Source organism: Alligator mississippiensis, chromosome 15, assembly GCF_030867095.1.
Source record: "Alligator mississippiensis isolate rAllMis1 chromosome 15, rAllMis1, whole genome shotgun sequence".
Taxonomy (NCBI): domain Eukaryota; kingdom Metazoa; phylum Chordata; order Crocodylia; family Alligatoridae; genus Alligator; species Alligator mississippiensis.
Genome location: NC_081838.1, coordinates 23,466,726 through 23,492,081, shown reverse-complemented (window position 1 = coordinate 23,492,081; position 25,356 = coordinate 23,466,726). Strand labels below are relative to the sequence as shown.

General features: G+C 65.1%; 5 protein-coding genes across 11 annotated transcripts; 3 read left to right on the top strand and 2 right to left on the bottom strand.

Moving 5' to 3' along the window:
• The first annotated feature begins 971 nt into the window (after positions 1 to 971).
• On the top strand, positions 972 to 11,321 carry STAG3 (STAG3 cohesin complex component). 4 transcript variants are annotated; one of them, XM_059717815.1, is made up of 33 exons: positions 973 to 1,138; positions 1,534 to 1,695; positions 1,981 to 2,092; positions 2,186 to 2,308; positions 2,537 to 2,633; positions 2,744 to 2,820; positions 2,922 to 3,126; positions 3,191 to 3,378; positions 3,559 to 3,632; positions 3,819 to 3,942; positions 4,017 to 4,115; positions 4,389 to 4,468; positions 4,591 to 4,698; positions 6,287 to 6,386; positions 6,478 to 6,589; positions 6,682 to 6,785; positions 6,874 to 6,966; positions 7,074 to 7,163; positions 7,393 to 7,593; positions 7,713 to 7,783; positions 7,956 to 8,043; positions 8,123 to 8,203; positions 8,319 to 8,411; positions 8,492 to 8,660; positions 8,730 to 8,863; positions 8,997 to 9,098; positions 9,174 to 9,319; positions 9,814 to 9,936; positions 10,033 to 10,199; positions 10,323 to 10,473; positions 10,824 to 10,911; positions 11,029 to 11,085; positions 11,165 to 11,321. In XM_059717815.1, exons 2-33 carry the CDS (start codon positions 1,565 to 1,567, stop codon positions 11,171 to 11,173), a joined length of 3,597 nt encoding a protein of 1,198 aa, XP_059573798.1. In that variant the 5' UTR covers positions 973 to 1,138; positions 1,534 to 1,564; the 3' UTR covers positions 11,174 to 11,321. The 4 variants fall into 4 exon arrangements, with proteins under 4 accessions (XP_059573800.1, XP_059573798.1, XP_059573797.1 ...); XM_059717814.1 differs by having other exon boundaries at positions 973 to 1,145; XM_059717816.1 differs by having other exon boundaries at positions 974 to 1,145; positions 3,227 to 3,378.
• AP4M1 (adaptor related protein complex 4 subunit mu 1) lies at positions 11,236 to 14,476 on the bottom strand. Of its 4 annotated transcripts, none has more exons than XM_059717874.1 (16): positions 14,358 to 14,476; positions 14,188 to 14,251; positions 13,951 to 14,045; positions 13,759 to 13,865; positions 13,585 to 13,681; positions 13,370 to 13,480; positions 13,190 to 13,270; positions 13,040 to 13,102; positions 12,543 to 12,609; positions 12,422 to 12,475; positions 12,245 to 12,351; positions 12,083 to 12,174; positions 11,958 to 12,002; positions 11,814 to 11,864; positions 11,619 to 11,736; positions 11,236 to 11,530 (listed from the first exon to the last, which is right to left on the bottom strand). In XM_059717874.1, exons 2-16 carry the CDS (start codon positions 14,243 to 14,245, stop codon positions 11,339 to 11,341), a joined length of 1,338 nt encoding a protein of 445 aa, XP_059573857.1. In that variant the 5' UTR covers positions 14,246 to 14,251; positions 14,358 to 14,476; the 3' UTR covers positions 11,236 to 11,338. The 4 variants fall into 4 exon arrangements, with proteins under 4 accessions (XP_059573857.1, XP_059573858.1, XP_059573860.1 ...); XM_059717875.1 differs by having other exon boundaries at positions 14,378 to 14,476; XM_059717877.1 differs by having other exon boundaries at positions 14,389 to 14,476.
• A 135-nt stretch (positions 14,477 to 14,611) lies between these two features.
• MCM7 (minichromosome maintenance complex component 7) lies at positions 14,612 to 19,266 on the top strand. Its single transcript, XM_006266319.4, has 15 exons — positions 14,612 to 14,822; positions 15,211 to 15,290; positions 15,393 to 15,557; positions 15,637 to 15,761; positions 15,869 to 16,049; positions 16,174 to 16,311; positions 16,405 to 16,554; positions 16,662 to 16,776; positions 16,944 to 17,075; positions 17,210 to 17,293; positions 17,487 to 17,880; positions 17,952 to 18,035; positions 18,147 to 18,315; positions 18,773 to 18,882; positions 18,962 to 19,266. Exons 1-15 carry the CDS (start codon positions 14,792 to 14,794, stop codon positions 19,161 to 19,163), a joined length of 2,160 nt encoding a protein of 719 aa, XP_006266381.2. The 5' UTR covers positions 14,612 to 14,791; the 3' UTR covers positions 19,164 to 19,266.
• A 119-nt stretch (positions 19,267 to 19,385) lies between these two features.
• On the bottom strand, positions 19,386 to 21,523 carry COPS6 (COP9 signalosome subunit 6). Its single transcript, XM_006266318.4, has 10 exons — positions 21,413 to 21,523; positions 20,992 to 21,117; positions 20,740 to 20,871; positions 20,577 to 20,665; positions 20,410 to 20,472; positions 20,255 to 20,302; positions 20,058 to 20,172; positions 19,831 to 19,923; positions 19,658 to 19,758; positions 19,386 to 19,565 (listed from the first exon to the last, which is right to left on the bottom strand). The coding sequence occupies exons 1-10, from the start codon at positions 21,480 to 21,482 to the stop codon at positions 19,425 to 19,427; spliced, it is 978 nt and encodes a 325-aa protein (XP_006266380.1). The 5' UTR covers positions 21,483 to 21,523; the 3' UTR covers positions 19,386 to 19,424.
• Positions 21,524 to 21,995: 472 nt separating this feature from the next.
• On the top strand, positions 21,996 to 25,303 carry LOC109282804 (lysophosphatidic acid receptor 5). Its single transcript, XM_019485893.2, has 2 exons — positions 21,996 to 22,470; positions 23,943 to 25,303. The coding sequence occupies exon 2, from the start codon at positions 23,984 to 23,986 to the stop codon at positions 24,965 to 24,967; it is 984 nt and encodes a 327-aa protein (XP_019341438.1). The 5' UTR covers positions 21,996 to 22,470; positions 23,943 to 23,983; the 3' UTR covers positions 24,968 to 25,303.
• The last annotated feature ends 53 nt before the right edge of the window (positions 25,304 to 25,356 follow it).

The following is a 25,356-nucleotide window of genomic DNA, read 5'->3' as shown; positions in this document are numbered from 1 at the left end:
ATGGACAAAGCCCCTCTGCTGGCAATGGGTGCAGCTGCTGCAGGGGTTACCAGGGGACCCAGCACTGAGATGTGGCTGCTTCTGGGGTGCTACAGACTAGGGCAGGTCGGTGGGGGGGGGGGAACGCAGCCACCTCTAGGGTGGGATGCATGAGGGTGGGTCCCGGCTAAAGGAAAGCCAGCCACCGCTGCAGGCTGGTCCCTGGAGAGTGGGAGGCAGCCAATTCTGGGGTGGGATGTACCAGGGATGGTGGGGGGGGGTGTGCAGCCACCTCTGGGGTGGGACCTACCAGGGCTGGTCCCTGTGAGGGTATGCAGACACCTACCTCCGCAGTGGGATGCACCAGAGCTTGTGCGGGGGGGGGAGGGGGGAGAGGTGCAGCACTCGGGATGAGGCGTACCAAAGCTGGTCCCTGGGGGGGGATGCAGCCACCTCTGGTGTTGGATGTACCTGGGCTGGTCCCATGGGGGTGGAAATACAGCCACCCCTGGAGTGGGACATACCAGGGACTGCTTGTGGGGCAGTGCAGCCACCTCTGGGGTGGTATGTAGCAGGGCTGGTCCCTTGGGGTGGAGATACCGCCGCTTCTGGGCTGGGAGGTACCAAGGCTGCTCTGGGGGTGGGATGCAGCCACCTCTGAGGTGTGACGGACCAGAGCTGGTCCGTGCGGGGGAGGCAGACACCCCCGCGAAGGGACTTGAGCGATGTGGGGAGAGGGGCTGGGCCTAGTGCCATGGGGGCGGGTTTTCCCGCTCGATGCCCATTGGGCCGGAATAGAGAGGTGGGCGGGGCCTTTCTGGAAGGATGGGCGGACTTCTGACCAGGGGGCGGGGCTTCTTCGGGGAGCAATTTGTCAGTGAGTTGAAGGGGGCGTGTCCCTCAGAGCTAGTGGGCGGGGCCACTGTCACCGTTGTGGGGGGAGGGGCGTAGAGCGTCGTGCGCGTGTGCAGCCGGGTGCTCCTCGTGGTGGGCGGGGCCCGGCCCTCGAGGCGCCGCTGTTCCCGGGGCACGTGACTTGCCCCGCGCGCCTCCTCAACCAATCGCAGTCGTCCCTCTTTCGACCCACGTGACTTCCCCGCATGTGTCCCTTAAATGACCGCGAGCCCACCCCCATTGGTAGCAGTTGGGCCCGCGGCAGGTGAGGGGTATGTGACCCTGGCCGTGGGGGGGTCCGTTCCCCCCCCCCGGGGGTCGTTGGTGTGGGAAGCTTCCCTCCCCCCCCCCCCATGGCGGCCCCTCGGGCTCTCCCCAGGCTGCAGGCCTGGCCCCCGCGGTGCTGGCGTGAGCCCCGCGCGCTCTGCCCAGGTCCCCGTGTGGCCCCTCTGCCTAGTCCCTCGGGCCCTCCCCAGGGTGCAGGCCCGGGCGCCGCGCTGTAGGCGTCGTGACCCCCTGTCTGTGCCCGCGGGGATGACCCGGGGAAGGGGAGGCTCCGGCCTGGTGGCTGCATTGGTGCGGCTCCCTGCCGCGTTGGGCTGGGGCAGGCGCTTGCAGGCTGCTTCTTGGGCGCGGCAGGTTCCCCGTTGCTCTCCCCAGCCTGCGGCCCGCTTGACGCCTCGCCTCCGCCATGCGGCTGCGCAGACCCACCCGGGGTTGCGCCTCTGGCTCCAGCTCCCGCTCCCCGTCCGCGTGGGGCGCCGGGAGCAGCTCGAGCCCCGCCACGGAGCAGGGTGACGCAGAGATGGACCTGAGCGGCCTGTGAGTGGGGCTGTCCAGGAGGCTTGGCAGTCCTGGGGGCAGGGGTCGTGCTGGAAAGGCCTCAGCCCCTCGGGGGGAGGTAACAGGGTTTTAGAAGTGAGTTTTGGGGAGGCCCAGGGCTGGGCATGGTGTGGGAGCATCAGGTTGTGGGGCAGATGGATGATGGGCGCCTTGGAAGGGATGGTGGATGATTGGGACAGCCCTCCCCGGGCACTGGGTCATATTGCCCCCAGGCCTGAGTGGAGTAAGGGGCCACAAGGCTGAAGAGCCATGTGCTCCCTCCAGGGTCCCAAGCAGTGAGGAGGGCAGCTCCAGCCCCGACTTGGGCAGTGACTTTGAGGTAATGCTGCGGAAAAGCAGCAAGCGGGTGGCCAGGACCCCCCCGAGCCAAGGCCAGGTAGGCCCCCGCCATGGTCCCCTTCCCACGCAGATGCCTTATCCTGGGACCAGTAGCCTGAGCTGCCTCCCTTTGCCCCCCACGTCCCACCAGGTGGCCAAGCGACCCCGAAGAAGAACCGCCAGCCGGCTGCCAGCCAGGGACACATCGCCTGCCTGCAGCCCTGAGCCCAACCAGCTCTATGAGGCAGTGAGGTCTGGAAAGACCGCGTTGGAGGTACCTCTGCACTGTCCTGGGGCATTGTCAGGGGCCTGGGTTGCATCCCAGCGTGGCAGAGGGGAGTGGGTAAGAGCACAGGGGGATGGGAAGCCAGGATGCCTGGGGCAATGGGGCCTGGGGAGCTGGGAGCCAGGACACCTGAGCTCTACTGCTAGACTGATGTTGGGCTGTGGGTACCCAGCTCCTGCATAACTCCTTCTCCTGGGGCACGACTTGTTCCCTCAGGTGGTGGTTGATGAGTGGCTGGAGACCTACAAGCGGGACCGCGAGACCGGCTTCCTGGAGCTGGCCAACTTTTTCATACGTGCCTGCGGCTGTAAAGGTGGGTGCTCTCGTAGCCCAGCTTCCAGCTGAAGCTCTGAGGGTTCCCCCCATGAGTGCCAGGGGCCTGGCCTGCCCACACTGCCTCCTCTCACCTCTGCCCCCCTGCAGGCGTGGTGACCTCTGAGATGTTCAGGAAGCTGCAGAACTCAGAGATCATCCAGCAGCTGACGAAGCAGTTTGCTGAGGTGCTGGGCAAATGGTGGGGGGAGTCTCATGGCAAGGCCTCTGTCTTGGGCCTGGGCGGGAGGTATCTCCTTGCTCCATGTCTGACCCATGGCTCCTGCAGGACTCGGCCGAGTACCCACTGGCACTGAGTACACAGCCCTGGCGCCGATTCCGGGAAGGCCTCTGTGAGCTGGTGGCGACACTGGTGCGGCGCTGCCAGTATAGTGTCCTCTACGATGAGTTTCTGGCTGATACCCTCATCTCCTTGCTCACTGGCCTCTCCGACTCCCAGGTGCGGGCTTTCCGCCACACCAGCACCCTGACAGGTGAGTCCCTTACCCTGCTGGGAGCCGAATGCTTGGGTTCCCCTCCTCAGCGACCTCTGCCCAGGCCCCAGGAATGCTCTTGTTCCCGGCTCCTCCCCAGCCATGAAGCTGATGACGGCTCTGGTGAATGTGGCTCTGGGCGTGAGCCTGCACAAGGAGAACAACCAGCGGCAATACGACGCTGAACAGGGCAAGGGGCCTGGCCGCCGGACCGCCAACAGGCTGGAGACCCTGCTGGAGCAGCGTAAGCAGGTAAGCAATGGCAGGGAGGCACTAGCAGCCTGGGATGGGCTGGGCGGGTGGTGGCTGGGTTGGCAGGGGTGGGTGATTGAAGCTGAGCCCTACATGTGGCTGGGCAGGCATGAGGGGTAGAGAGGGATACAGTTTAGGGGAGCCCTGTGTGTGACACCCCCCCCCCCCTTTGCGGCTCAGCTCCAAGAGCAGCAGGAGGAGATCGAGAACATGATGAATGCCATCTTCAAAGGGGTCTTTGTGCATCGGTACCGGTGAGCTGGGGTTTGTGAGGGGTGTTGGGCACAGGGATGACTGGGAGATGAGGACAGCTGTGTGGGGAGAGGGGGCATGGTGGACACAGGGGCAGGTCCAGTGAGCTGGGGGCAGTGGGGGATGGAGGTGGGCACAAGGGCTGCTCTGGGGACCGCTTCGAGCCTGGCAGTGCCCCATGGCCACAGGGATGTGGTGCCTGAGATCCGGTCCATCTGCATGGAGGAGATGGGGAAGTGGATGCAGAGCTACAGCACCTCCTTCCTGACGGACGGCTACCTCAAGTACATTGGCTGGACTCTGCACGACAAGGTGGGCAGCTGGGAGGTGGAATGGGGTGGGTGGGGATGTGGGACTCCATGCTCACCCACCCTCTGTCCCTGCAGCAGCGGGACGTGCGTCTCACCTGCCTCAAGGCCCTGCAGGGGTTGTACAGCAGCCAGGACACAGCTGTGCGCATGGAACTCTTCACCAGCCGCTTCAAGGTGAGTCCTGCCCTGAGATGGCCACTGCTCCATTCCCCCCACCGCCTTGTTCCATCCCCTGTGGGGTATTTGGCCAGGGGCACCCCTTGGCACCCTGTACACAAGGTGATTGCAGACAAGAGCAAGGGGCAGCACCGTCGCACCTCTTCCAGCCCCAGTAGCCATCATGCTAACAGCATACATGCCCAAGCCTGGGGGCAGGAAGTGGCAGCTTCCCTCCCCCGTCATCACAGTGTATCCTGGGGGCTGACTTGCTTGCCATCTCTGATGCAGGCCCGCATGGTGTCCATGGTGCTGGACAAGGAGCCTGATGTGGCTGTGGAGGCTGTCAAGCTGTTGACCCTGATCCTGCAGTGAGTCCAGGGACTGGGTGGGTGGGCAGGCCCTTTTACTCTGCCTGGCATAGCAGGGGCAGGGGTCCAGGCCCCCCTTCCCTTCCACCTGGGCCCGTGACCTCTGTGGTCTGCACCTGCAGGAACATGGAGGACGTGTTGACGGAGGAGGACTGCCAGGGTATCTACCCTGTGGTGTTTGCCTCTCACCGGGCGCTGGCCACTGCTGCCGGGGAGTTCCTGTACCGGAAGTGAGTGAGCATGGTGGAGGGCACTGCTGCCCTTGGGGAACCTGGCCTCCTCTCTGATGCCCTGTGGTGTGAGCAAGGCCTCCCCAGGAGCATGAGATCTGGTTTGCCGTCCAGGACAGTCATGGGTGAATTAGAATTACCTTGGGGGATGGGGAGAGGAAATGAGGCTGAAGGCTGCAAATAATTCAGGCAGGAGAAGAGCCTGAGATGGGTCTGGTGATTTACCAGAGCTTGGAGATGGACCCAACCTGGGGCCCCAGGGGCGGGACAGGGAACTGCGGTCTGAACCTACAGCAAGGGGAATAAGGATGGGAGATGAGAGCAGAAGAGAGGCTCCATCTTTGGCCGTGTTTTGGGGCAGGCTGGACAGAGGATGTACCCTGGAGTGCCCAGCTGCTCCGGAGGCTGTTTCAAGGCTGGAGATGTGTAGCTCTGAAAGGGGCTGTGGCCCTTCAGCAGTCTCCTGGGCCCTCTGCTGAGAGGCAGCCCAAGGAGGGGTTGAGGAAGGGAGCAGGGATGGTCCAAAGCTGCTGGGGGTTTTGCTGCCTGAAAGATGAGCCGAGCACACGCCCTTAAGGGAGAGAGAAGGCTGACACGGGGGATGGGAGAGAAGGCTTTTGGCATGGCTCTCACTGCTCCAGACGCCAAGGCCAGCACAGCATGCAAGCTGGGCGCAGCCCTGCCTGGCCCCTAGCCCGCGCTGCCGCCTGGTCACGCGCTGGCAGCTGCCTCGCACAGGCCCAGGGCGGGGGGGGAGCACATGAGCAAACATCCCATGCCCTTGTGTGCACCCAGCACTGTCCAGCTCAGCCCAGGGGCACTGCTGGGGTCCCTGATTTTTGGGTTCATGGGTGTGGCAGCCTTGCTGCTCTGCCTCCAGCTGCCCCCTGGCCCCCGGCAGTGGGAGGGGACCGCTCAGCCCTTCATTACTGTCTGCAGCTGTTTCCATCTGGGCTTGGCTGTATTCCCAGCTGTGTGCTCCTCCCATACCAGGAGACTGCGGTCACAGCTGGGGCAGCCTGCTCTGCCCAGTCTGACCCAGCCCTTGCCCCACCACCGGCTGGGCTGGACTCATGTCACTGCCTGCGTGCGCCTTGGCCTGTGTGCCTCTGGCCCAAATCCTGTCCTAGGCATGCATACATGGGCAGTTGTGCCTGTGGCCCTGCTGGGCCTGGGTTTCCCCAGGGGGCTGAGAAAGCCAAGCCCTCTGCTCTGCCCTACCAGAGCCTGCTCTTTCCCTCTCCTCTCCCCACGCTGGGGCAGAACCCAGGTGTCTGGGCTCCCATAATGGAGAGATCCTGCTCCCCTTCTTCTTCTGGGGCAGAGCATGTGGGTCTGGTCCTCCCGTGCCTAACAAACCCCATCCCCTTTCCACAGCTGGGACCGAACCAAGGCATCCAAGCTCCTGTAACTGACAGACCCTGTTCTCCTCCTTGTGCTGGGGTGGAACCCAGGTGTCTGGGTTTACAGCTCCCCCCTGCTCTAACCCCCTAGACCTCGTGGTCCTCCTTCCCCTTGCCTGGGGCTGGAGTGGGACCTGGGTGACTGGGTTTGTGTCCACCCCCCAGCTCTGGCTTGTGGGTTTCAGGCTGCTGGACCCCAAAGGTGAAGCCAGGCAGGAGAGACTCCAGCGTGGGGAGACGAGGGCCTTCTTCCACCTGCTGCTGGCCTTCTTCATCGAGAGTGAGGTGAGGGGGGTGTTCTGGAGTGGGTGGGGGAGCAGGGCAGGTCAGGGCTCTCCCAGATTGCTCACTGCCGCGCCCCCCCCCCCGCCTGCAGCTCCACGAGCATGCAACCTACCTGGTGGACAGCCTGTGGGACTGCGCTGCAGCCCTGCTCAAGGACTGGGAGGCCATGGCCGTGCTGCTACTGGAGGAGTCTTCGGATGAGGGTGAGTGGGGACTGAGGTGGGGGGAAATGGGGCCCTGGGAGGAGTCCTCCAAGCTGACTCCATCCCCCCCTGTCCCCCCTCTCCTCCCACAGGCCTGGGGGACCCTCAAGAGAGCGCCCTCATCCAGATCCTGGTGGCCAGCATGCGCCAGGCTGTGGAGGGGCAGCCACCTGTCGGCCGTGGCCCCCGTAAGAAGGTAATGTGTGGGCCTGGGGCCACCAGTGTCACTGCAGGGGTGGTGCCACAACCCAGCTGCCCCCCTCAGCACTACCCTTCTGCTTCAGGTGCTATCAGCATGGGAGCGAAAGGCCCAAGCCAGTGAACGCGTACGGATCACCCAGTACCTCATCCCACTGCTGCCCCAGCTCCTGGCCAAAGTAAGGGGCAGTGGGGACTGGTTGTGGTATGTAGGGTCCCTGTGGGGACAGTTGTCCAGAGGCCATTGGCTCTGACCCCCCAGTTTGAAACCCCCCCTGCCCCACAGTTTTCGGCTGATGCAGAGAAGGTGACACTGCTGCTGGCAGCACCACGCTACTTCGACCTCAGTCTCTACTGCACTGGGCGCCTGGAGAAGGTAGGGGGGTGTGTGTGTGTGTGTGTGTGGGGGGGGGGGGGGGGTTAATAGTGTCTAGATAGGACACAGGAGTCTTGGCTCCAGAGCAGCTCAGGCTAGGCTTTGTGGGAAAGGGTGACCCTTTTTCTTCTCTGTGGTGGCTTCGTATCCCCATTTCGAGTCTTCCTGAGTCTGTCTGGTCTCTGCTGGGGCCCTGCCCATGCCGGGGTCTTTCCCCCCTCTCCCCTAGCACCTGGAGCTGCTGCTGGGGCAGCTGCAGGAGGCAGTGGAGAAGCACTCGGGCCGCGAGGTGCTGGAGGCCGCGTCACGGGCGCTGCACGTGCTGTGTGACCCCGAGCTCCCCTTCCATGGCCGTGTTGACTATGCCCGCAGCCGCCTTGTAGACCAGCTCACTGACAAGTTCCAGCAGGAGCTGCCTGAGCTACTCCAGGTACTGCCTGCCCCATGGTGCTACCACTCCCTGGGGAGCAGGGGCAGGGCTGCCAGCTGTACATGCTGGAGCTCCGGGCCCAGCTGCTCAGCACTGTCTCCCATTTTCCCACCCCCCAGGCCTCCTTCCTCGATGAGGACGAGGTGTACAGCATGGCTGCCACCCTCAAGCGCATCTCCATCTTCCACAGGTGAGTGCTTGGTGCCTGGCCCATCCCCAGTCCCTGCCACGGCTCCCTTTCTGCTGAGTCCTGACCCATCCCCGCTCCTGTCCCCTTTCCCTGGGTCCCCAGCGGGGGTGGGGCAGGGAGAGGGCAGCAGAGCCCCCTCAAAGCCTCTCTGCTCCCACTTTGGCCCCCACAGTGCCCATGACCTGACACCCTGGAAGCTGTTTGAGCCCTGCCACCAGATCATGCAGCGAGCTGTGGACACTGGCGAGATCCCCACACAGGTACCAGCTCTCCCTGGGATGGGGTCCAGGAGCAGGGGCTGCCGGACAACCCTCCCCTCACCCTGGGCTCCCCTTACAGGTGCTCATCCCAGCCATGACCTGCCTGCACTTCTACGTGCTCTGGGAGCTGGCTCACATCTCTGCTGGTGCCTTCATGCAGGTGAGGGACAGCGGGCAGCAGTTTGGGGGGGGGTGGGGGGGTGGTTATGGTGAGCTAGGGCCCTGGGGTGGCTCCCAGCCTGACTCATGCCCCTCCCACCTGCCCTGTCCTGCAGGAGCATGTGCTGGAGCTGAAGCGCAAGGTGGACGCCCTCTGCTCCCTCTGCCAGAGCTGCCTGACAGACCTTGACCCCAGTGTCCAGGAGCAGGTGGGGGCTGGGGGCTTCCTGCTGGGTGGGCGATGGGGGCAGCTCTGTCCGAGCACCCCCATCACTGTCTCTCCACCCAGGCCTATGTGTTGCTGAGTGACCACCTGCTGATGTTTGGGCCCCAGCTGGCGCAGGGAGGGCGGGAGGCACTGAGCAGCCTGGTACTGCGGCTTGATGCCGGCCTGCAGGCCCAGCTGGCTGGCTTCCTCATGGATCATGTCTTCAACCACGCCGAGCCCATGGATGCTGGTAGGGCCTTGCCACAGGGTGGGGTGTGTTTATACTGGGGGCACCCACCTGACTCTCTGCCCCACTCAGATCAGGACGACAGCGAGGGGAGAATTGAAGCACTGCATCAGCGGCGCCGGCTGTTGGCGGGCTTCTGCAAGCTGGTTGTCTACAACGTGGTGGAGCTGAGTGCTGCCTCTGATGTCTTCAAGCACTACGTCAAGGTGAGGTGGTGGGGAGAGCCCGGGGCCCCTCAAGATGCTGTCATCATGGGAGGGAGGGGACCAGGCCCTGGGTCGTGTGGGGCAGGGAGGCAGGCTGGGGGCCGAACCCCCGCTCACTGCTCTCTTCGCGCAGTGCTACGATGACTACGGGGACATCATCAAGGAGACGCTGAACCAGGCCCGGCAGATTGACCGGGCCGAGTGGGGCCGTACCCTGCTCCTCAGCCTCAAGCAGGTGCCTGGGGTGAGCAGGGGCTGGGTGCTGGGCCTTGGGAGGAGCCCTGTTCCTGACCCGACATCCCCCTTGTAGCTGCTGACAGAGCTGCTGCTGCAGCATGGCCGCGGTGCCCGCCTGAGTAAGGCCTTTGCGGAGATCCGGGACCTGGCACGGCGCTTTGCCCTGCTCTTTGGTCCGCACCAAGCACGGAACCGCACTGTGCTTGTGGCGCTGCACAGGTGAGACTGGGGTGAGGGTCTGTGCAACATGCTGCTACACAGGTCAGGGGGGCTAAGCCTCCCGCAGAGGCGCTTGATGCTGATTGTTGCCCGGTCTGGGGATTGGGCTGTGCCAATGTTCCAGCTGGGCCCAAGCCTGTAGGTTCCTGGCTAGAGGATGTTGGCCCTGTGCTCAGGCTCAGCCCAACACTGCACTGGGGGCAGGGAAGAATTTTCCCCTCTGATCAGACTGGAGGCATCCCTTCTCCCTGCAGCAGGGGGCATGGCCTCAGGCTGGGGTCTTTGGACCATCTATGAGCCCTTTTAGCACCAGCAGGATGCGGCGGCCATAGCCCCTTTTGCTTTCCCTGGGGCAGGGGCGATGCCTGGGGCTGCATCAGGGTGACCCTGCAGCTTCCTGCCTGCCCTGTGCTCAGGGATTAGCTGAACCCAAGGGGACAGGGGCCTGGGTCAGCAAGGCCTGTCTTCACCCTGCCTGCCCACCCCCCATGCAGGGAGGGGATCAAGTTTGCCTTGCAGTCGCCCAGCTCTGAGCTGCTGGCTCCCCTGCAGCTGCCCTTCCTGGAGGTGCTCAGTGAGTTCTCACCCCGCCTGCTGCACCCTGACAAGAAGCTGATGTGAGTCCCTAAGAGCAGGGGGACTTCCTTAAGCAGGTGGAGGGGTGCAGGGATCCACTGCTGTGGACACTGATCCCATCATCCTGCCTGTTGCAGCCTGGCCTACCTGGAGCAGAGCTGCCAGGCCGTGTTGTCCCCAGAGCAGCAGCAGGAGGCCTGGACCCCACTGCTGACTTACCGCAACTCCCTGCGGCTCCACAATCCTGCCCGCTCCCAGGCCCAGCCCAGACCTGGCTCCACCACCAAGAGGCGGCATGCAGATGGTGAGAGAGGGCCAGGGCCAGGGCCAGCTGCCTGCGGGGAGGGCGACAGCAGAGCACATGGGGGTCCATAGCGGGGCAAGGTGGGCTGATGTGTCCCAGTCCCAAGCAGCGCATCCCTTGCAGAGTCATCTGGGCACAGTGATTCCAGCCTGCAGCTCAGCAGCCGCCTGGCAACACCAACACTCACATCCACTGTGGTGAAGGGGGCCCGTGGGATGTCCCAGCCCCTTCCTGAGGACGAGGACAAGGGCTCCGAGTCGGACTTTGTGGAGAGGTGAGGCCTGCTACATGGGTCAGGCAGGTTAACACAGGTGCTGGGTGTTGGCAGCAGCCCAGGCTGGGGATGAGTGAACCCCATGGCTCTAGGACTCTAACGCAACAGTGGACAGGACTGCCTACCCTACCTCCCCTGCCCGCCCTGACCCACTGCCCTTGTGCCTTTGCAGCCAGCACTCAAAGAGCTCCCACCTGGCCCACAGATCTGCCAGCCGGCAGCAGCATATAACCCCCCAGAGCCTCCTGGGCTTTGGTCTGGGCAGCAGCCTGGACCTGTGAGTGTGCACAGTGGGGGGTAGTAAACATCAGCCAGAGGGTTGCACTCCCTGACTGGGCTCTGTCCTGTAGGCACAGCCTGATGGAGGAGGAGGAGGAGGTGGTGGTGATCCAGGAGCAGAGCAGTGAAGAAGAGGAGGACTCCCAGGGCTTGGTCACGGTGAGGAGGGGGTAGGGGCAGGGCTGTTTGCCCAGGTGCAGTCGGCTGACAGCTGGGTGGGGGGTTGGACCCCCCCCAGACCCATGGGCTGACCTGGCTGTGCTTGCCTCCCTGCAGCGCTCCCGCAGCAATCGTCTCCGTGACCTCTTCGATTCCTCCATCCTTGGCCTGGAGGTGAGTGCAGGGCCAGGGTGGGTGGCTGGGGGCCTGGGACCTTGGACTGGGGTATCACAGGAGCTCTCCCTCCCCGCAGGAACTCTGAGGCGGCTGGACCGCTGGCCTGCCCCATCCCCCTGCACCCCCGCAGACAGCATATGGCCATGGTTGAGTTCAAGGTTTATTGGAGTTTTCCTGGCAGCCCCGTTGGCGCTGGTTGGGCCTGGTGCAGTAAATAAAGCCGGTGTTGGTGAGCAGTGGTGTTGACGAGTCAGAGGCGCAGCACATAGGCATCGCTGTGCGTGACGTAGCGCACCCAGCGGTGGGGCAGGCCAGGCTGCATGCCTGTGCAACGCAGGAACCGCACGCGCAGCCCTGAGCATGTGTGCATGGGCAGCTCGAAGGCCATGTGCACCGGGCCCAGCTCTAGCAGCGATGCACCACTCAGCCCCGGCACCTCCAGCTGCGGGGGGGGAGAGCGGCCATCAGCCCCTGGGCCTGAACCTTGCTTTGGGGAGAGTTCCCCATCTCCACCTCCCCCCAGGCTTTACCTTGAAGAGGGCAGAGAGCTGGGAGCCACCTTGGAAGCGTGGGATGTTCCAGTGCAGGCACTTGGAGCCTAGCTGCAGCTCTGCTGTCTGCTCCGGGCTGCTCAGCTCCTGTGACAGGCTGGGGTGGAGGGGCAGGTGAGGTGGCAGGAGATGCACCCCACCCCCACACCTGCTCCTCCATCCCCCACCCCCTACCTGACAACCCCCTTGGGCACAGGCAGCTGCACACGAACGTTCAGGGCTTGGCTGTGAGAAAGAAGGGGCAGTGGCAGTAATGCCGGTGGCAGCAGGGACTCAGCCCCCATCCCGGCCTCTCTTTCCTCTGTCCCGCCTCCTTACCTCTTGGGGGACAGGTCACAGCGCAGCTTGAGGTAAACACGGAGCCTGGCAGAGAGAGGGCTGTGAACGCCTGGCCCCGGTCATCTTCCCCCTGTGCCCCGGCCCCCCCAGCGCCTCGTGCTCACCTGCCTGTGGGGTCCCGGTCCACAGTGGGGAAGAGGTGAAAGGGCAGGGTTGAGGGAAGGTCATCCGAGAGCTGATACTGCATCAATGTGAGCTAGGGGCAGGCAGGGCAGTCAGGGTTGGAGTCAAGGCCAACCCTGCTCTCCCCTAAGCCTAGCACTCACCTCCCCCGGGCTGGGGGTGACCTTGAGCACACGGTTGCTCTCGAACTCATCCAGCCGCACAGAGCTGTGGAAGGCGCATTCGTCCACCCGCACGGCCGTGCCATAGCCTGGGGGAGGCCAGGGGATCAGTGGGGGCTGGGAGGGGCAGGCAGCAGTACCGCCCCCACGCGTCCTCACCTCGCAGCTCTGACTTGCCCACGCAGAACTCCTCTGTCAGCCCAATGCGCATCTCTGTGGGGAGGGACAGGTAAGCCCAGAGGCCCCGGCCTGGCCCAGACCCCACCGGCGTCCCACTCACCAGGGCAGCTGGGCAGGTAGCTCTTGAGCCGAATCTCTCCCTGGATGTCAGCTTTCATAGGGGTGCCCTGGGGAGGTAGACATGGGCTGCAATGCTGGGGGCAGGGTCAGTTGTGGAGCTGGCTACAGGCGTCTAGCCTCCTACTGGCTTTGCTGTGGGCCTGGGGGATCTGACTGGACCTTTTCCCCCTTGAGTTGCTGGAAGGGTCCAGGGTTCCCCCTTCCCCAGCAGCTGGGCCAGTGCTGGGGCCTGTCTGAAGGGCTGTGCCCCTTGGGTAGGGCCAGCTTAGTGCTGTGTTGGGACAGGATGAACCCCCGTTGTCAGACTTGGGGGGTCACCTATCCATGCGATGGGGTCTGGCCTCTGTCTGCAATCACTCTAATGTATTCCCCCCTGTGTACAGCTGTGGCTTGGTCTCACTGGGCTGGGCAAGATGGGATCCCAGGACTCCTGTTTCCCTGAGCAGGGCTGCCTGGGGCAGGGTGGGCGGTGCTCACATTGGTAGCGACGACAACTGTCAGCCTCTCCACCACATCCAAGAAGACCTCGTTCCGTGCACCCTGTGGGGCAGGTGGGCAGGGGTGAGGGCCTGGCGCTGGCACCCCTCAGCACTGAGGAGGGGATGTGGGTGTAGGGCTGCCTCTCACCTGCTCCCCACGGGGTGGTAGCACAGGGCGGCTGGCAGCTGAGCTGGGAGCCACTTTGCTCTGCTGCGTCTCTGCTCCGAACTGTGGACAGACCCTGTCAGGCTCTCTGGGCTACGGGACCCTTACCCATTGTGCTGGCCTGGCCCCGAGGGCTGCAGCCTGCCCCAGGGCGGTGCTCACCAGGCCGATGCTGCCCAGGTCCAACAGGCTAAAGGGCTTGCTGACCACTGGCTCACTCTGGATGAGGTTGCGCAGCACGTCAGGCGCTGTGGTCTGGATGTAGCCATAGTCCTGGGGGGTGGTGCTGAGTGAGGGGGCTGCCCCCGGGTGCTGCACACTTCTAGGGGGCAGTGCTGCTGGCTGAGCCCCTCCCCTGCTCGCCCTTGCAGACCTACCACCATCTCTTCCAGCAGCTCGTAGATGAGGGCAAAGTTGAGGCTGATACTCTTCTCGCTCAGGGGCCCGCAGTAGTCCCGGATCAGGGCTGCCAGCCTGCAGGGTGGGGGGGAGGAGGGTGAGCAAGGCCAGGAGCTGGTGGGGGTGACCCCTAGGTCTTAGCCCCCCCTCACCTGTTGAGGAACTCCACCAGGGCGAAGGGGGAGGCCTGTGCTGTTGTCGTAGCCACAAAGTATAGGCTGGCGTGTCTCACGTGCACGAAGTGCAACCCCTCGTGTGCCTGGGGGCACGGGGCCAGGGTCAGCCCTAGCACCTCCCGGGCCTGCAGCTACTAGGATGGGCCTTGCCGCCTCCCCCCCAGTTACCATGAAGACAGGTGCCTGGTCGCCGGGTAGTGCTGTGATTTTCCTGTAGAAAGTGTCGGCCAGGTCCGTGCCACCCTCCTCCGACTCCCCGCGGACTGGGCTGGGCGCTGAGGACTAACGCAGAGCAGGAGTGTCTCCCCCTCCCCCCCGGGTCCCAGGAGCTCTGCCCCCCAGCCGGGTGCTGCGAGCTTCCCTGGTGCAGCGCAGGGGACCTGGCGGGATGCCGTGGGCGGATACAGTCCTTGTGGACCAAGCGGTCGCCCTTGGACGAGAGGATGAAGATCTGCGACAGCATCGCGGCCTGCGGGGTGGGAGGGATCATAGGTCGGGTCCCCCCGCGACCTCCCAGCCCTATGGGCCCAAGCCTCCCTAGAGCCTCCAGCGCCTGGGGGACCCCTAGCGCCCACCCTGAGAGCCCCGCACCCACGGCGACCGCACTTCCGGGGTCGCGGCCCCTTTAAGGGGGATCCCGGGGTGCCCGCGCCTCGGTCCGGTGAGGTCACGTGATCAGCGATGAGTGGGCGGGGCCCGCCAAGGACCCGCCTCGCGCTGCGATTGGAGGGCGGCTCCGGGTCACGTGCCAGGCGGCGATTGGCCTGTACTGGTCACGCGGAGTCCGGTTTTCGCGCCACTTTTGGTTGCGGCGGCGGTAGTTGCAACCAGCAGCGGCGGGAGTGGCCTGGCCTGGCCTGGCCTAGCCCCACACGGACCCACAGCGGCCTGCTCTCTCCGCGCGCCGGGACTACCTGCCGCGCTCCCTCCGCGGACTGATCCCCGCCGGGACCCGTCCGCTCCGAGCCCGGGGAGCCAGCAGGCTCCGTCCCCTCCGCCCGCGCGGGCCATGGCACCCCGCGACTATCTGGCCGAGAAAGGTGAATTGGGGGTGGGGGGGGGCACGCGCCGGGCTGAGCGCGCCGCGCGTTCCCATTGGCCACGAGGGGGCGGGACCCGCGTTCGTATTGGCGCCGCCCTGGGGGGGAGGGACTAGGCTTTACGCCCCTATTGGCTGCGGGCCGGGGGACTGGGTCGCGCGCTCCTCTTCTATTGGTTGCTGCCCCGTCCTCATCCCTTTTCTGCGCGAAGCGGGGGCTGCTATTGGTAGCTTCCCCGGACGTGATGTCAGGGGCATGGCCTTTCCGGGGAGGAGGCGGGGCCCACGTGCGGCTTTGTGTACGCGGAGGGGAGGGGGGTCATTGGGCTGAACCGCGGGAGCTGCGTCGGGGGGGCGGGGAGGGTGACCGCGCCCCGATGTCCCCCCAGACAAGGCGAAGCGCTTCCTGCAGGACTTCTATCGTGATGACGAGCTGGGCAAAAAGCAGTTCCCCTACCGGGACCAGCTGGTGAGGAGCCCCGCCCCCCCCCCAGCAGCAGGGGGCTGCCCGGCCACCCCGCTCCCCCCCCGCGGGGGTTGCCCCCGCCTTGCTGACCCCTCCCCCCTGCAGGTGGCGCTGGCGCAGCGCGAGCAGGTGGCGCTGTACGTGGACCTGGACCACGTTGCCGAGGACGAGCCCGAGCTGGCCGAGGCCGCTTGCGAGAATGCGCGGCGCTACGCCCGCCTCTTTGCCGACGCCGTCCACGAGCTGCTGCCCGACTACAAGGAGCGCGAGGTGAGGCCCGGGCAGTGCGGGGGCAGCAGGCGCTGCCGGGGGGCCCTGGCCCTGCACTGACGGTGCCGCGTCCCCACAGCTGACGCATAAAGATGTGTTGGACGTCTATCTCGAGCACCGGCTGATGCTGGAGCAGCGTGGCCGCGACGCCGGTGAGACCCATGGCCCCCAGAACCACTACCCGCCCGAGCTGCTGCGACGTTTGTGAGTGTCCCTGTGTGCACCCCCAGCCCAGCCCCCTGCTCCCGCCCCTGCCCTCTGCTCCTCGGCGCTCTCTCCCCTGCCCGCTCTGATGGCGTCTGCCCCTGCAGTGAGCTGTACTTCAAGGCCCCGTCGAGCGCAAAGCCACGCGTGATCCGGGACGTGAAGGCCGACAGCATTGGGAAGCTGGTGACTGTGCGTGGCATCGTCACCCGCGTAGCCGAGGTCAAGCCCATGATGGTTGTGGCCACGTACAGCTGCGACCAGTGTGGGGCCGAGACCTACCAGCCCGTGAGTGCCTCTATGGGAAACTCTGAATGGGCCAGCTGGGCCCTCATGGGTCATGGCAGGTCTCACTGCCTGTCCTAGGCTGGATCTGCCCCTCCCACTGACACGCTGTCTTCTTCTCCCCCAGATCCAGGCTCCAACCTTCATGCCGCTGATCATGTGCCCCAGCCGCGAGTGCCAGACGAACCGCTCGGGCGGGCGTCTGTACCTCCAGAGCCGTGGCTCTAAGTTCATCAAGTACCAGGAGCTCAAGATGCAGGAGCATGTGAGTGAAGCTGGGACCCCATAGGTGTCTGTGAGGCAGGGGGTGGGGGCTGCCCCCCCCCCGTGCTGACCTTTGCTTCTCTACCGTGGGCAGAGCGACCAGGTGCCAGTGGGGCACCTCCCGCGCTCCATCAGCGTGGCTGTGCAGGGTGAGAACACGCGGCTGGTGCAGCCTGGCGACCATATCAGTGTCACCGGCATCTTCCTGCCCCTGCTGCGGTCCGGCTTCCGGCAGATTGCCCAGGTGAGGCCCCACAGGCTGGGTCAGGTCTGGGGGTCCGTGCCTGCCTCTTTGTCTGCCGGGGCGGGGGTCCCACGGTGCCTGATGCCTTCTATCGTGCTGCACCACAGGGGCTGCTGTCAGAGACGTACCTGGAGGCGCACCACATCGCCAAGATGAACAAGAGCGAGGAGGACGAGGTGGCGCCCGCAGAGCTGAGTGAGGATGAGCTGAGGCAGATCACTGGTGAGCTCCAACCCCACCAGTAGGGGTGGGGGGGGTAGGGGCACAATGCCCTGACCCCCTTTTGTGGGAAGGGGTGGTTGAAACCCCATAAGGTGCTGGGTTGGGGGAGTCGTGCACTCCCCTCTCCCAGCCCTGCTGAACTCCCCACTCCTTCACCACTTCCCCAGAGGAGGATTTCTATGAGAAGCTGGCAGCCTCTATTGCCCCCGAGATCTACGGTCATGAGGATGTGAAGAAGGCCCTGTTGCTGCTGCTGGTGGGGGGTGTGGAGCGCAGCCCCCGTGGCATGAAGATCCGCGGTGAGGCATGGGACGGGGCTGGGGGCAGAGCCTTGGCGCTCGGGGGTGCTCAGGCATGTGAGGGTCACGGAGCTGCTTGCTGGCCCCTGCAGTGCCCCTTGTGGGACATCTCTGACTTAGCTGCCCCCTCCCAGGGAACATCAATATCTGCCTGATGGGTGACCCCGGTGTGGCTAAGTCCCAGTTGCTGTCTTATATTGACCGCCTGGCACCACGCAGTGAGTATTGCCCGCATGTATGGGCACCCTGTCCTCCTCCCACCTGGGCCGTGTGGGAGCCTGGCTGTGATGCCAGGGGGATGCAGCCCCTGGAGAGGGCAGGGGATGTGGCTTTGTCACAGCAGGCCCCTGGGCCTGGCAGCATCCAGCCCTCCTGTGTCCAGCCCCTGTGTCACACCCTGTACCCCCCCAGGCCAGTACACGACGGGACGTGGGTCATCGGGCGTGGGGCTGACGGCGGCAGTGCTGCGGGACCCGGTGTCAGGGGAGCTGGCGCTGGAGGGGGGTGCACTGGTGCTGGCTGACCGTGGCGTGTGCTGCATCGACGAGTTTGACAAGATGCTGGAGAGCGACCGCACGGCACTGCATGAGGCCATGGAGCAGCAGAGCATCTCGGTGGCCAAGGCAGGTGTCCAGGCTACACTCAATGCCCGCTGTGCTGTGCTGGCCGCTGCCAACCCGGCCTATGGGCGCTATGACACGCGCCGCAGCCTGCAGCACAATTTGGCGCTGCCGCCCGCTCTGCTTTCCCGCTTTGACCTGCTCTGGCTGCTGCAGGACCGACCCCACCGTGACAATGACCTCCGGTAAGGGGCAAGAGAGCTGGGGGTGGGGTGGGAGCGGGGCTTGGTGGGTGTCTTGACTCATGTTTTTTTAGCCTGGCCCAGCACATCACCTACGTGCACCAGCATAGCCGGCAGCCACCTTGCACCTACCAGCCGCTCGACATGAAGCTGATGAGGTGAGAAATGTCCCACCCCAGCCTGGTCTTGTCTGTGGGGGCCTGGATGCCTGGGCTCCTGTGGAGCTCCCCTTCCCTAGGTAACCTTCCACCCCTCCCATGCCCCTGCAGGCGCTACATCAGTATGTGCAAGCGGCGGCAGCCAGCTGTGCCCGAGGCACTGGCCGACTACATCACAGCTGCCTACGTGGAGATGCGGAAAGAGGCTTGGGCCAGCCCAGATGCCACCTTCACCTCGGCCCGCACCCTGCTGGCCATCCTGCGTCTTGCCACCGCCCTGGTGAGCCGGGGTGCACGGGGGGGGTGAGGGCAGGGAGCCCAGCTTAGCTCGGCCCAGCCCCTCATGGCATCCCAGGGCTAAAGTGCTTGCAGTGCAGGTAGCTGGCGCTGGCGCTACTGCAGTGTGGGGGCTTGCAGCTCTGGGGAGCCCCTGGCAATGGGGGCCAGGCACAGCTGGGATGACCCCCAACACAAGCATATGTCCGCAGAGTGGATCCTGTCCCCAGGGCACATGCTCACACACCTCTGGGTCCCCCTTGAGCTGCGGTGGCTCCAAAGTGCTGTTCGTGCAGGTAGTGTGTGCAGCCATCTACTGCCGGGCAGCACTTCCCGAGCCCCCGCAGCCGTACTACCGGACCCAACCCACGTCTCCAGCCCAGGCAACATGCACTGGCCCCAGGCACTGGGGGTCACGGGATAGGGCTGGGTGCTGACAAACCCCCCCTCGCTGCCCCCAGGCCCGACTGCGGCTGGTGGACGTGGTGGAGAAGGAGGATGTGAACGAGGCCATGCGGCTTATGGAGATGTCCAAGGACTCGCTGTTGGGCGACCGTGGGCAGCAAGCCAAGTGAGTGCAGGGGGCCTGAGTGGGCTGGGAGGCCCCCGACCCTGTCTCCCTGATGTCTGACGCCTACCTTGCCCCCCAGGCCGCAGCGGCCAGCAGATGCCATCTTTGCAACAGTGCGGGAACTGGCGGGTGCAGGCCGGACTGTGCGTTACGCAGAGGCCGAGACGCGCTGTGTGTCCCGCGGCTTCACCCCTGCTCAGTTCCAGGCTGCGCTGGACGAGTACGAGGAGCTCAATGTGTGGCAGGTGAACGCTGCCCGCACTCGCATCACCTTCATCTGAGCCCTACCCGAGGACAGCAGCCCCGCAGCTCTGCCTGGGGGCTCCCTGTTATTTTACTGCATTTTTCCTGAGTCGCTTTCTAATAAACCTGTTTTTGCTGTAACTGCTGCCTGTTGGGGACATGACACCTGTGTCTGGGGGCAGGAACCTACCCCGCCATGCAGCAGTTCCCAGGGATAAAGATCCCTTCTCTGCCCCCCCAGCAATGAGCAGAGGCATGGGTCTCCAGCAGGGATTTATTGAGGGGGGTGCAGGAGTTGGTCAGAAGAAGAGGCCGCGCATGCGGCGCCCAATTCCCTGACGGTCGTAGAGGACATTGAATTTGTTGACAAACTGGTTCATGGTGTTGCAGGTCTTCGTGATGGTGCCGAGGTAGGCCATAAGCCCCACATCATTGCATTGCTGTGGGGGGGTGGGGGTTAATGACATTCCTGCATGGAAAAAGATGTGTGTCCCCCCCTCAATTCCCCTTTCCATCCCCCACAAACACTCACGTCGTAGAAGTCAGTCTTGAACTTGTCGGTGCTGAGCACGGGCAGGCAGTGACACAGAGCATAGGCCTCACGCAGGATCTCATGGTTAAAGGGGACCTCACCTGGGGCGGCAGGGAGTGGTCAGAGGGGGGGCAGGGGTAAGGGTGTGGGTGGGGGTGGTGCCAGGGCCTCACCTGCCTCTGAAGCCTTGACATACTCAAGGATGAGGCGTACACGGCTGTGCAGCATCTTAATGGCACTGTGCTGGGCAATCAAGTGTTCGGCCACTAGGGAGAGGAGCCAAGAGTCAGGGTGGGGGGGCTGGGGCCCTGTCTCTGCCCCCCACCACTGTGGGTCTCATCCAGCATGGGTCTCCCTACCCTGCACCCTTAGGAATGTGGGTCCAGCCTCCCCCACACACCAGTTGAGTTTTCCCCGCTGCCCGTGGCTGTCATGCGGGCAACGTGGTCCACACCGATACGCTCTGCCTCTTCTGTGGCCAGCGTGTAGGTCAGCTCTGCGAACAGCATCGTGGCCTGGAAAGAGAAGGGGGCATCAGGGACTCCCGGACCCTGACCGCAGACTGGGGCGGGGGTCAGGGTGCTGGGGAGGACCGACCTCTCCGTTGATGATATCTATGACGGATTCGAAGACACTGACAGGCAGCTGTGGGGTAGATGGAGACCAAGCGTGAGATGTGCCCAGCTCAGGCTGGGTCTTTCCCTTGCAGGGGCAAGACCACTCCTGGGGGCAGGGAGGAGGGGACCACTCACATCTGTGTGCTTGGTCATGGGGTTCAGCTTCAGGAACAAGGGGCTCTCAATGATCTCACAGACCTGGGGAGAGCAGGCAGGGTCAGCACAAGGGAGGCCAGGAGCCCCGGATGCCTGGGTTGCTCATGGCCTGGCAGCACCAGGCTGGGGCCCACACGAGCTCTTACCTGCTTGTGGACGTGGATGTCGGACTGGTCCGGGGGGCCGCCCGTTGTGTACCAGCCCAGGAACTCCATATCCTTGAAGACCTGCTTGACTGCAGGACACGGACAGAGCTGTGGTCAGCAGAGCCCCCCCGGGGTTGCCCTGGCCCCCCGGCCCCCCACTCACACTGCTCCTCCTTGGTGTAGTAGTACTCCTTGTCGATGACCACGTTCTCCTCCACCGTGTGCGACAGCAGCTCGAACGAGTTCATCACCTCGATGTTTCGGCCTTCCTGCCGCCCGATCAGGGCCCCAATCACTGCCGGGGGCAGCCGTCAGCCAGGTCTGGGCAGGGCCCAGCCCCATACCAGGGCCCAGCCCCCTCTCTCAGCGGCCAGGGTGGGGGGGGAGGGTGTGTGTGCACACGCGTGTGCGGTACCTTGCACGGGGCGCCCCTCCTGTGAGCGCATGCGGATCCAGTGGTCGGAGATGTTGAGGATGACGAGCGGGTGCAGCGCCACCGACACGCTGCCCGTCACCCCCGACGCCATCACAGCCGGCGTTGCTGCGGGCAACAGCAGCGCGGTCGGGGCGGGGGCACCGCCATGGGGGAGCCACCCGGCTTGCCTTCCCGCCAGCTGCATGTGGCTTCCGGGAGGGAGGGGCAAGGGGCGTGGCCTCATCCAGGAGGGGGCGTGACTCGAGTAATCAGGGGCGGGCTTTCCGCTAGGGGCGTGGCCTCACCCGGGGGGCGTGGGGAGGGACCATGCTCCCGGCCGGGGGGGCGGGGCCCTTGCGGAGAGCCGCAGGGTGAGGGCGGGGCAGCCAGGGGCCCCCGGGCGGGGCTTGGTCTCCGGTACCTGCAGCGTCCACCTCCATCCCGGCCGCCCCGGAGCCGCCGTTACTCGCTGCTACCGCCGCCGCCGCCATCTTGGCTCCGCTTGTCCCGCGCCGACCGCCGTATGAAACCCACCGGGAGGCTCTGCGCCTGCGCGAGAAGCCGGGCACTGAAGCAGGCGTTGCACATGCGCACGAGAGCCGGGTGGCTCTGCCCCATTTCCCGCCCCTCTGCCACTGCGCATGCATCGGCGAGTTCGCCGGGTCGTCGTTTCGGCCGGCTTCGGCGCGAGCTCCGCGGTTGTAGTGCCGGGCGCATGCGCGCTGGGCATCGCGGGCTCGGACCCCTGGGTTCTCGCCGGGGGCTGCTGCATGACCGCATGACCGCATGATCTCTGACCCCTGCCCATGTGCGTGCTGTGATCCTTGATCTCTGCCCCTGTGTGCCCTGACCCCAGACCTCTGTCCCATGCATACCCTGACCCCTGCTTCTCTGTGCCCTGACCCCTGACCTCTGTGCCTTGACCCCACTCCCTTGCAGGCTGAGGATGCCCAGGACGGGCGACGGGCAGCCACCAGGGGACGTCCCAATGCCAGGACGGGGGGGGGGGGGGGGGGGGGGGCTTGGCTGCGGCCTCCCTCAGCAAGGGGAAGGGGAAGGGGAAGGAGCTGTGCTCACTGCTGCGGGTGTTGGGCAACGGGCCCGAGCGGGGGGGAGGCGCAGAGCCCCAGCCTGGGCCCCAAGTCAGGGCAGCGGAGGCAGGGGCACTGGTGTCGTCCTCCTCCTGCCCCCGGTGTTCACCAAACCCAGGTGTCTGGGGCCCCAACCCTGCTGCTGTCGCCCCCTCACCTGCAGCTACCCAGTCCCCCCAGCCCGCACCGCCCTCCCCAAGCTGGGGAAGGAACCCAGGCGCCTTAACCCTTTCCTCCCTGCGGGGGGGCGGGGGGGCCCAGCTGTGCTCTGCAGGCAGGAAGTGCCAGGCTGTGCTTGACGGTGGTGCTGGGCTGCCCCTTGGCTCAGCCACAGGCCCCCTGGCCCAGCTCACCGCGCGGCTCCACTCCTCCGGCACTGCGCACCCTGGTAAGAGACGGGTGATGGGCGTTGGTGCTGGGGCCAACAGGGCGGGCAGGGACACATGGATGGGGCAGATGGATGGATGCAGGGGGGGAGGGTCCTGGCTGTTGTGAACATGTGTGAGTGTGACCCAGGCACTTGGGTTTTGGTTGTGAGTGTGTGAGTTTCACGCTAAGTCTGTGTCTGAGACACTCCTGGCGCCTGTGTGTGTGGGATGCCTGGGGGACAGGGGGAGCATGTCCTGGATGCCTGGGTTTGGTCCATGTGTTTGTGTGTCCTCCACTCCTGTGGGGGGAGCCTGGGCGCCTGGGTGGTGCATGCGTGTGTGCAGTGCCTGAGGGGCAGGGGGCAGCATGTCCTGGATCCCTGGCAGGGTGTGTGTGTGTGTGTGTGTGTGTGTGTGTGTGTGTGTTTTAGACGTCCTGGTGGGGCATGTGCTGGACCCCTGGGTTTGTGTGTGTGTGTGTGTGTGTGTGTGTGTCCATCTCCTGCGGGGGGCAGGTGCTGAGCCAGGCGTGGGTGGGGGCAGCACAGCTGTCAGTGCAGCAGGGCATGGACTGCACGCATGTGCTGGTGCATGCGTGCGTGGGCAGGGACTGCTTGGCCGGGTGCTTCGCTCTGTATGCGAGGGGCCAGGGGAGAGTGCATGGGCAGAGTTTGCATAAGCACACACATGGGTGCACATGACTGCATTGCATGTGTGTGTATCCTGTGTCCTGCTTAGAGCAGCCCCTGCCTTTGAACCTGTGCCTCCCCCACCGTGGTACCCCTCAGTCCTGACCCTCAGCCCCCTGCCCCCCACAGCCCTGCCAGTGCCCCTCACTCCCAACTCACAGCCCTGTTGGACCCCTCACTCCTGACCTTGAGCCCCCCCTGCCCTGCTCTTGCCCTTCACATCTGACCCACAGCCCCCCCACCATGGGGCAGGCGAGGGCCGGATGTATAGAGCGGGCAGCATCTCTGGCTCAGGATGACGTGTTGTTTCCTCTGTGCCTGGATCGCTGCGCTTTGTGGTGGCTGACTCAGCATTGCCCCCCCCCCCCCCCCCCTCCAACTCCCCCACCTTCTCACCTTTGTGCCTCGCAGAGCCCCGGGTGCTTGCCCAGCTGTATTCTCACACTTATGCACACGCGTGTGCGGCTGTAAGAACTAGGGCGGGGTGCAGTGGGTATGTGGGCAGTAGCAGCCGCTGCTCCCGACCCTGTACGCTGGTTTTCTTCTTGTGCCACTGTGGAGCAGGCCAGGTCTCTTGGGCTCCCAGTCATGGCTGCAGTGCCCTGGGGGCTGCCTCTTCTGCTGCTGGGGGGAAGCAGAGCAAGCAGAGTATGTTGGGGGAGTGACTCTGTGTGTGTGTGTGTTTCGGGGCACCAGGGTCGTCTTGCATGTGTATGTGTGGGGGTGTCTGGTGCCTGTGTGCCCTTGGCCACATTCCCCTCCAGCCTCACCGCTTCTCCCTCGCTCTTTCTCCACCCTCCCAGGTGACGGTCGCCCACGGGGGGGGCCCGATGTCATCAGTGGCATGATGGCGGCGGTGTTGGCCACAGGCAACAACACTACCGCTGTCATCCCCCTCACGCAGCTGGAGGATGCCGTGCTGGCAGGCGGCTACACACTGATTTCTTTGCTGGCGCTGGCACTGAACGGGGCAGCGCTGCGTGTCTTCTGCAGCTCCGGTGCCTCCCTGCTCCAGCAGACACCCACCGCCCTGTACATGGCACACCTGGCGGCCTGCGACCTGCTGCTGGCTGCCACGCTGCCCCTGCGCGTGGCCCACTACAGCTGGCGCCCGCGGCTGCTGCCTCAGCAGCTGTGCGAGCTGGCCGGCCTGGCTCTGCTGGTGCACATGTACGGCAGCCTCTTCCTGCTGGCTGCCTTGAGTGGTGACCGCTGCGCCGCCGTCCTCTTCCCACTGCGGCCCCGCATCTGCGCCCTGCGGCGCCACGCCAAGTACATCTGCCTGGGTGCCTGGGTGCTGAGTGGTCTGGGGGCCGTGCCCACCTACGCCTGGCACCCGGCGGTGCCGCTACCCAGTGAGGCCAGCTGCTTCGACACGTACCCGCGCTACGTGACGCAGCCGGCCGTGGCGGCCGCCATGGGACTGTGCTTCGTGGTGCCGCTGCTGGTGGTGGTGCTCAGCGCCTGGGGGCTGCTGCGGGCCGTGGGGCGCAGTGCGGGCGCCCGCTTGGCGCTGGAGCGGCCGGCCAAGGCCCGTAGGCTGGTGCTGGCCAGTGTGGCCATCTTCCTGATCTGCTTCCTGCCTTTCCACCTGGTGCTGTTGGGCTACCAGCTGCCTTGGCTGCCCCAGGTCAGCCTGGACCGTGCCTACCGCGGCGCCCTGCTGCTGGCCTGTGCCAATGCCGCACTGGACCCGCTCACCTACTACTATGCCAGCGACACCTTCCAGCAGGCCGTGCTCTGGGGGTGCTGCCGGGAGCGGACCCGCACCCCCCCTCCGCCCGACACCATCGCCCTCAGGACTGTGGGCTCGCACCACGGCAGCTAGCAGGACCGGCATCCCACGGCAACTCCCAAGGGCTCCAGCCTCCCAGGGGGCTGGGCCTTGTTGCTGTGGGCAGTGCAATGGGGGGTGGGGGGTGTCTGTGCTGGTGCAGGGGTCTCAGGCCGGGCTTGCACTGGGAGGAGAGGGGGGCTCTTCCCCCACGTGATGATGTAGCAGGTGGGAGGGGGCCATGGGGCCGGGCTCATCTGTCGGAGCAGCAAAAGCAGCAATAAAAGGGATTTCGCAGCAAGAGTGCGCTGTGGTGTTGGGCCGGGCGGGGGCGCTGCGGGGCAGGGGGGCACAGAGCGGTTCTGATGCATCACGTGACTAGCCCCGCCCTAACACTGGGGCTCGCGGGGGCTTATGAGAGAAGGGGAGGGTCACATCTCGCG

Excerpts from the sequence above, each read along its gene's own strand:
- LOC109282804 (XM_019485893.2), top strand. The coding sequence starts at position 23,984 with ATGATGGCGGCGGTGTTGGCCACAGGCAACAACACTACCGCTGTCATC.
- COPS6 (XM_006266318.4), bottom strand. The coding sequence starts at position 21,482 with ATGGCGGCGGCGGCGGTAGCAGCGAGTAACGGCGGCTCCGGGGCGGCC. Across the intron at positions 19,759-19,830 it reads TGTCAAGGCTTCAGAGGCAG|GTGAGGTCCCCTTTAACCAT; the intron begins GTGAGGCCCTGG and ends CTGCCGCCCCAG. Across the intron at positions 19,566-19,657 it reads TCAAGACTGACTTCTACGAC|CAATGCAATGATGTGGGGCT; the intron begins GTGAGTGTTTGT and ends ACCCCCCCACAG.
- MCM7 (XM_006266319.4), top strand. The coding sequence starts at position 14,792 with ATGGCACCCCGCGACTATCTGGCCGAGAAAG. Across the intron at positions 17,294-17,486 it reads TGACCGCCTGGCACCACGCA|GCCAGTACACGACGGGACGT; the intron begins GTGAGTATTGCC and ends GTACCCCCCCAG. Across the intron at positions 18,316-18,772 it reads TGCGTCTTGCCACCGCCCTG|GCCCGACTGCGGCTGGTGGA; the intron begins GTGAGCCGGGGT and ends CGCTGCCCCCAG.
- STAG3 (XM_059717815.1), top strand. The coding sequence starts at position 1,565 with ATGCGGCTGCGCAGACCCACCCGGGGTTGCGCCTCTGGCTCCAGCTCC. Across the intron at positions 2,821-2,921 it reads TGACGAAGCAGTTTGCTGAG|GACTCGGCCGAGTACCCACT; the intron begins GTGCTGGGCAAA and ends TGGCTCCTGCAG. Across the intron at positions 8,661-8,729 it reads CGCCGAGCCCATGGATGCTG|ATCAGGACGACAGCGAGGGG; the intron begins GTAGGGCCTTGC and ends TGCCCCACTCAG.
- AP4M1 (XM_059717873.1), bottom strand. The coding sequence starts at position 14,272 with ATGATCCCTCCCACCCCGCAGGCCGCGATGCTGTCGCAGATCTTCATC. Across the intron at positions 12,352-12,421 it reads GGGCAAGTCAGAGCTGCGAG|GCTATGGCACGGCCGTGCGG; the intron begins GTGAGGACGCGT and ends GGCCTCCCCCAG. Across the intron at positions 11,737-11,813 it reads GTGCCCAAGGGGGTTGTCAG|CCTGTCACAGGAGCTGAGCA; the intron begins GTAGGGGGTGGG and ends CCTCCACCCCAG.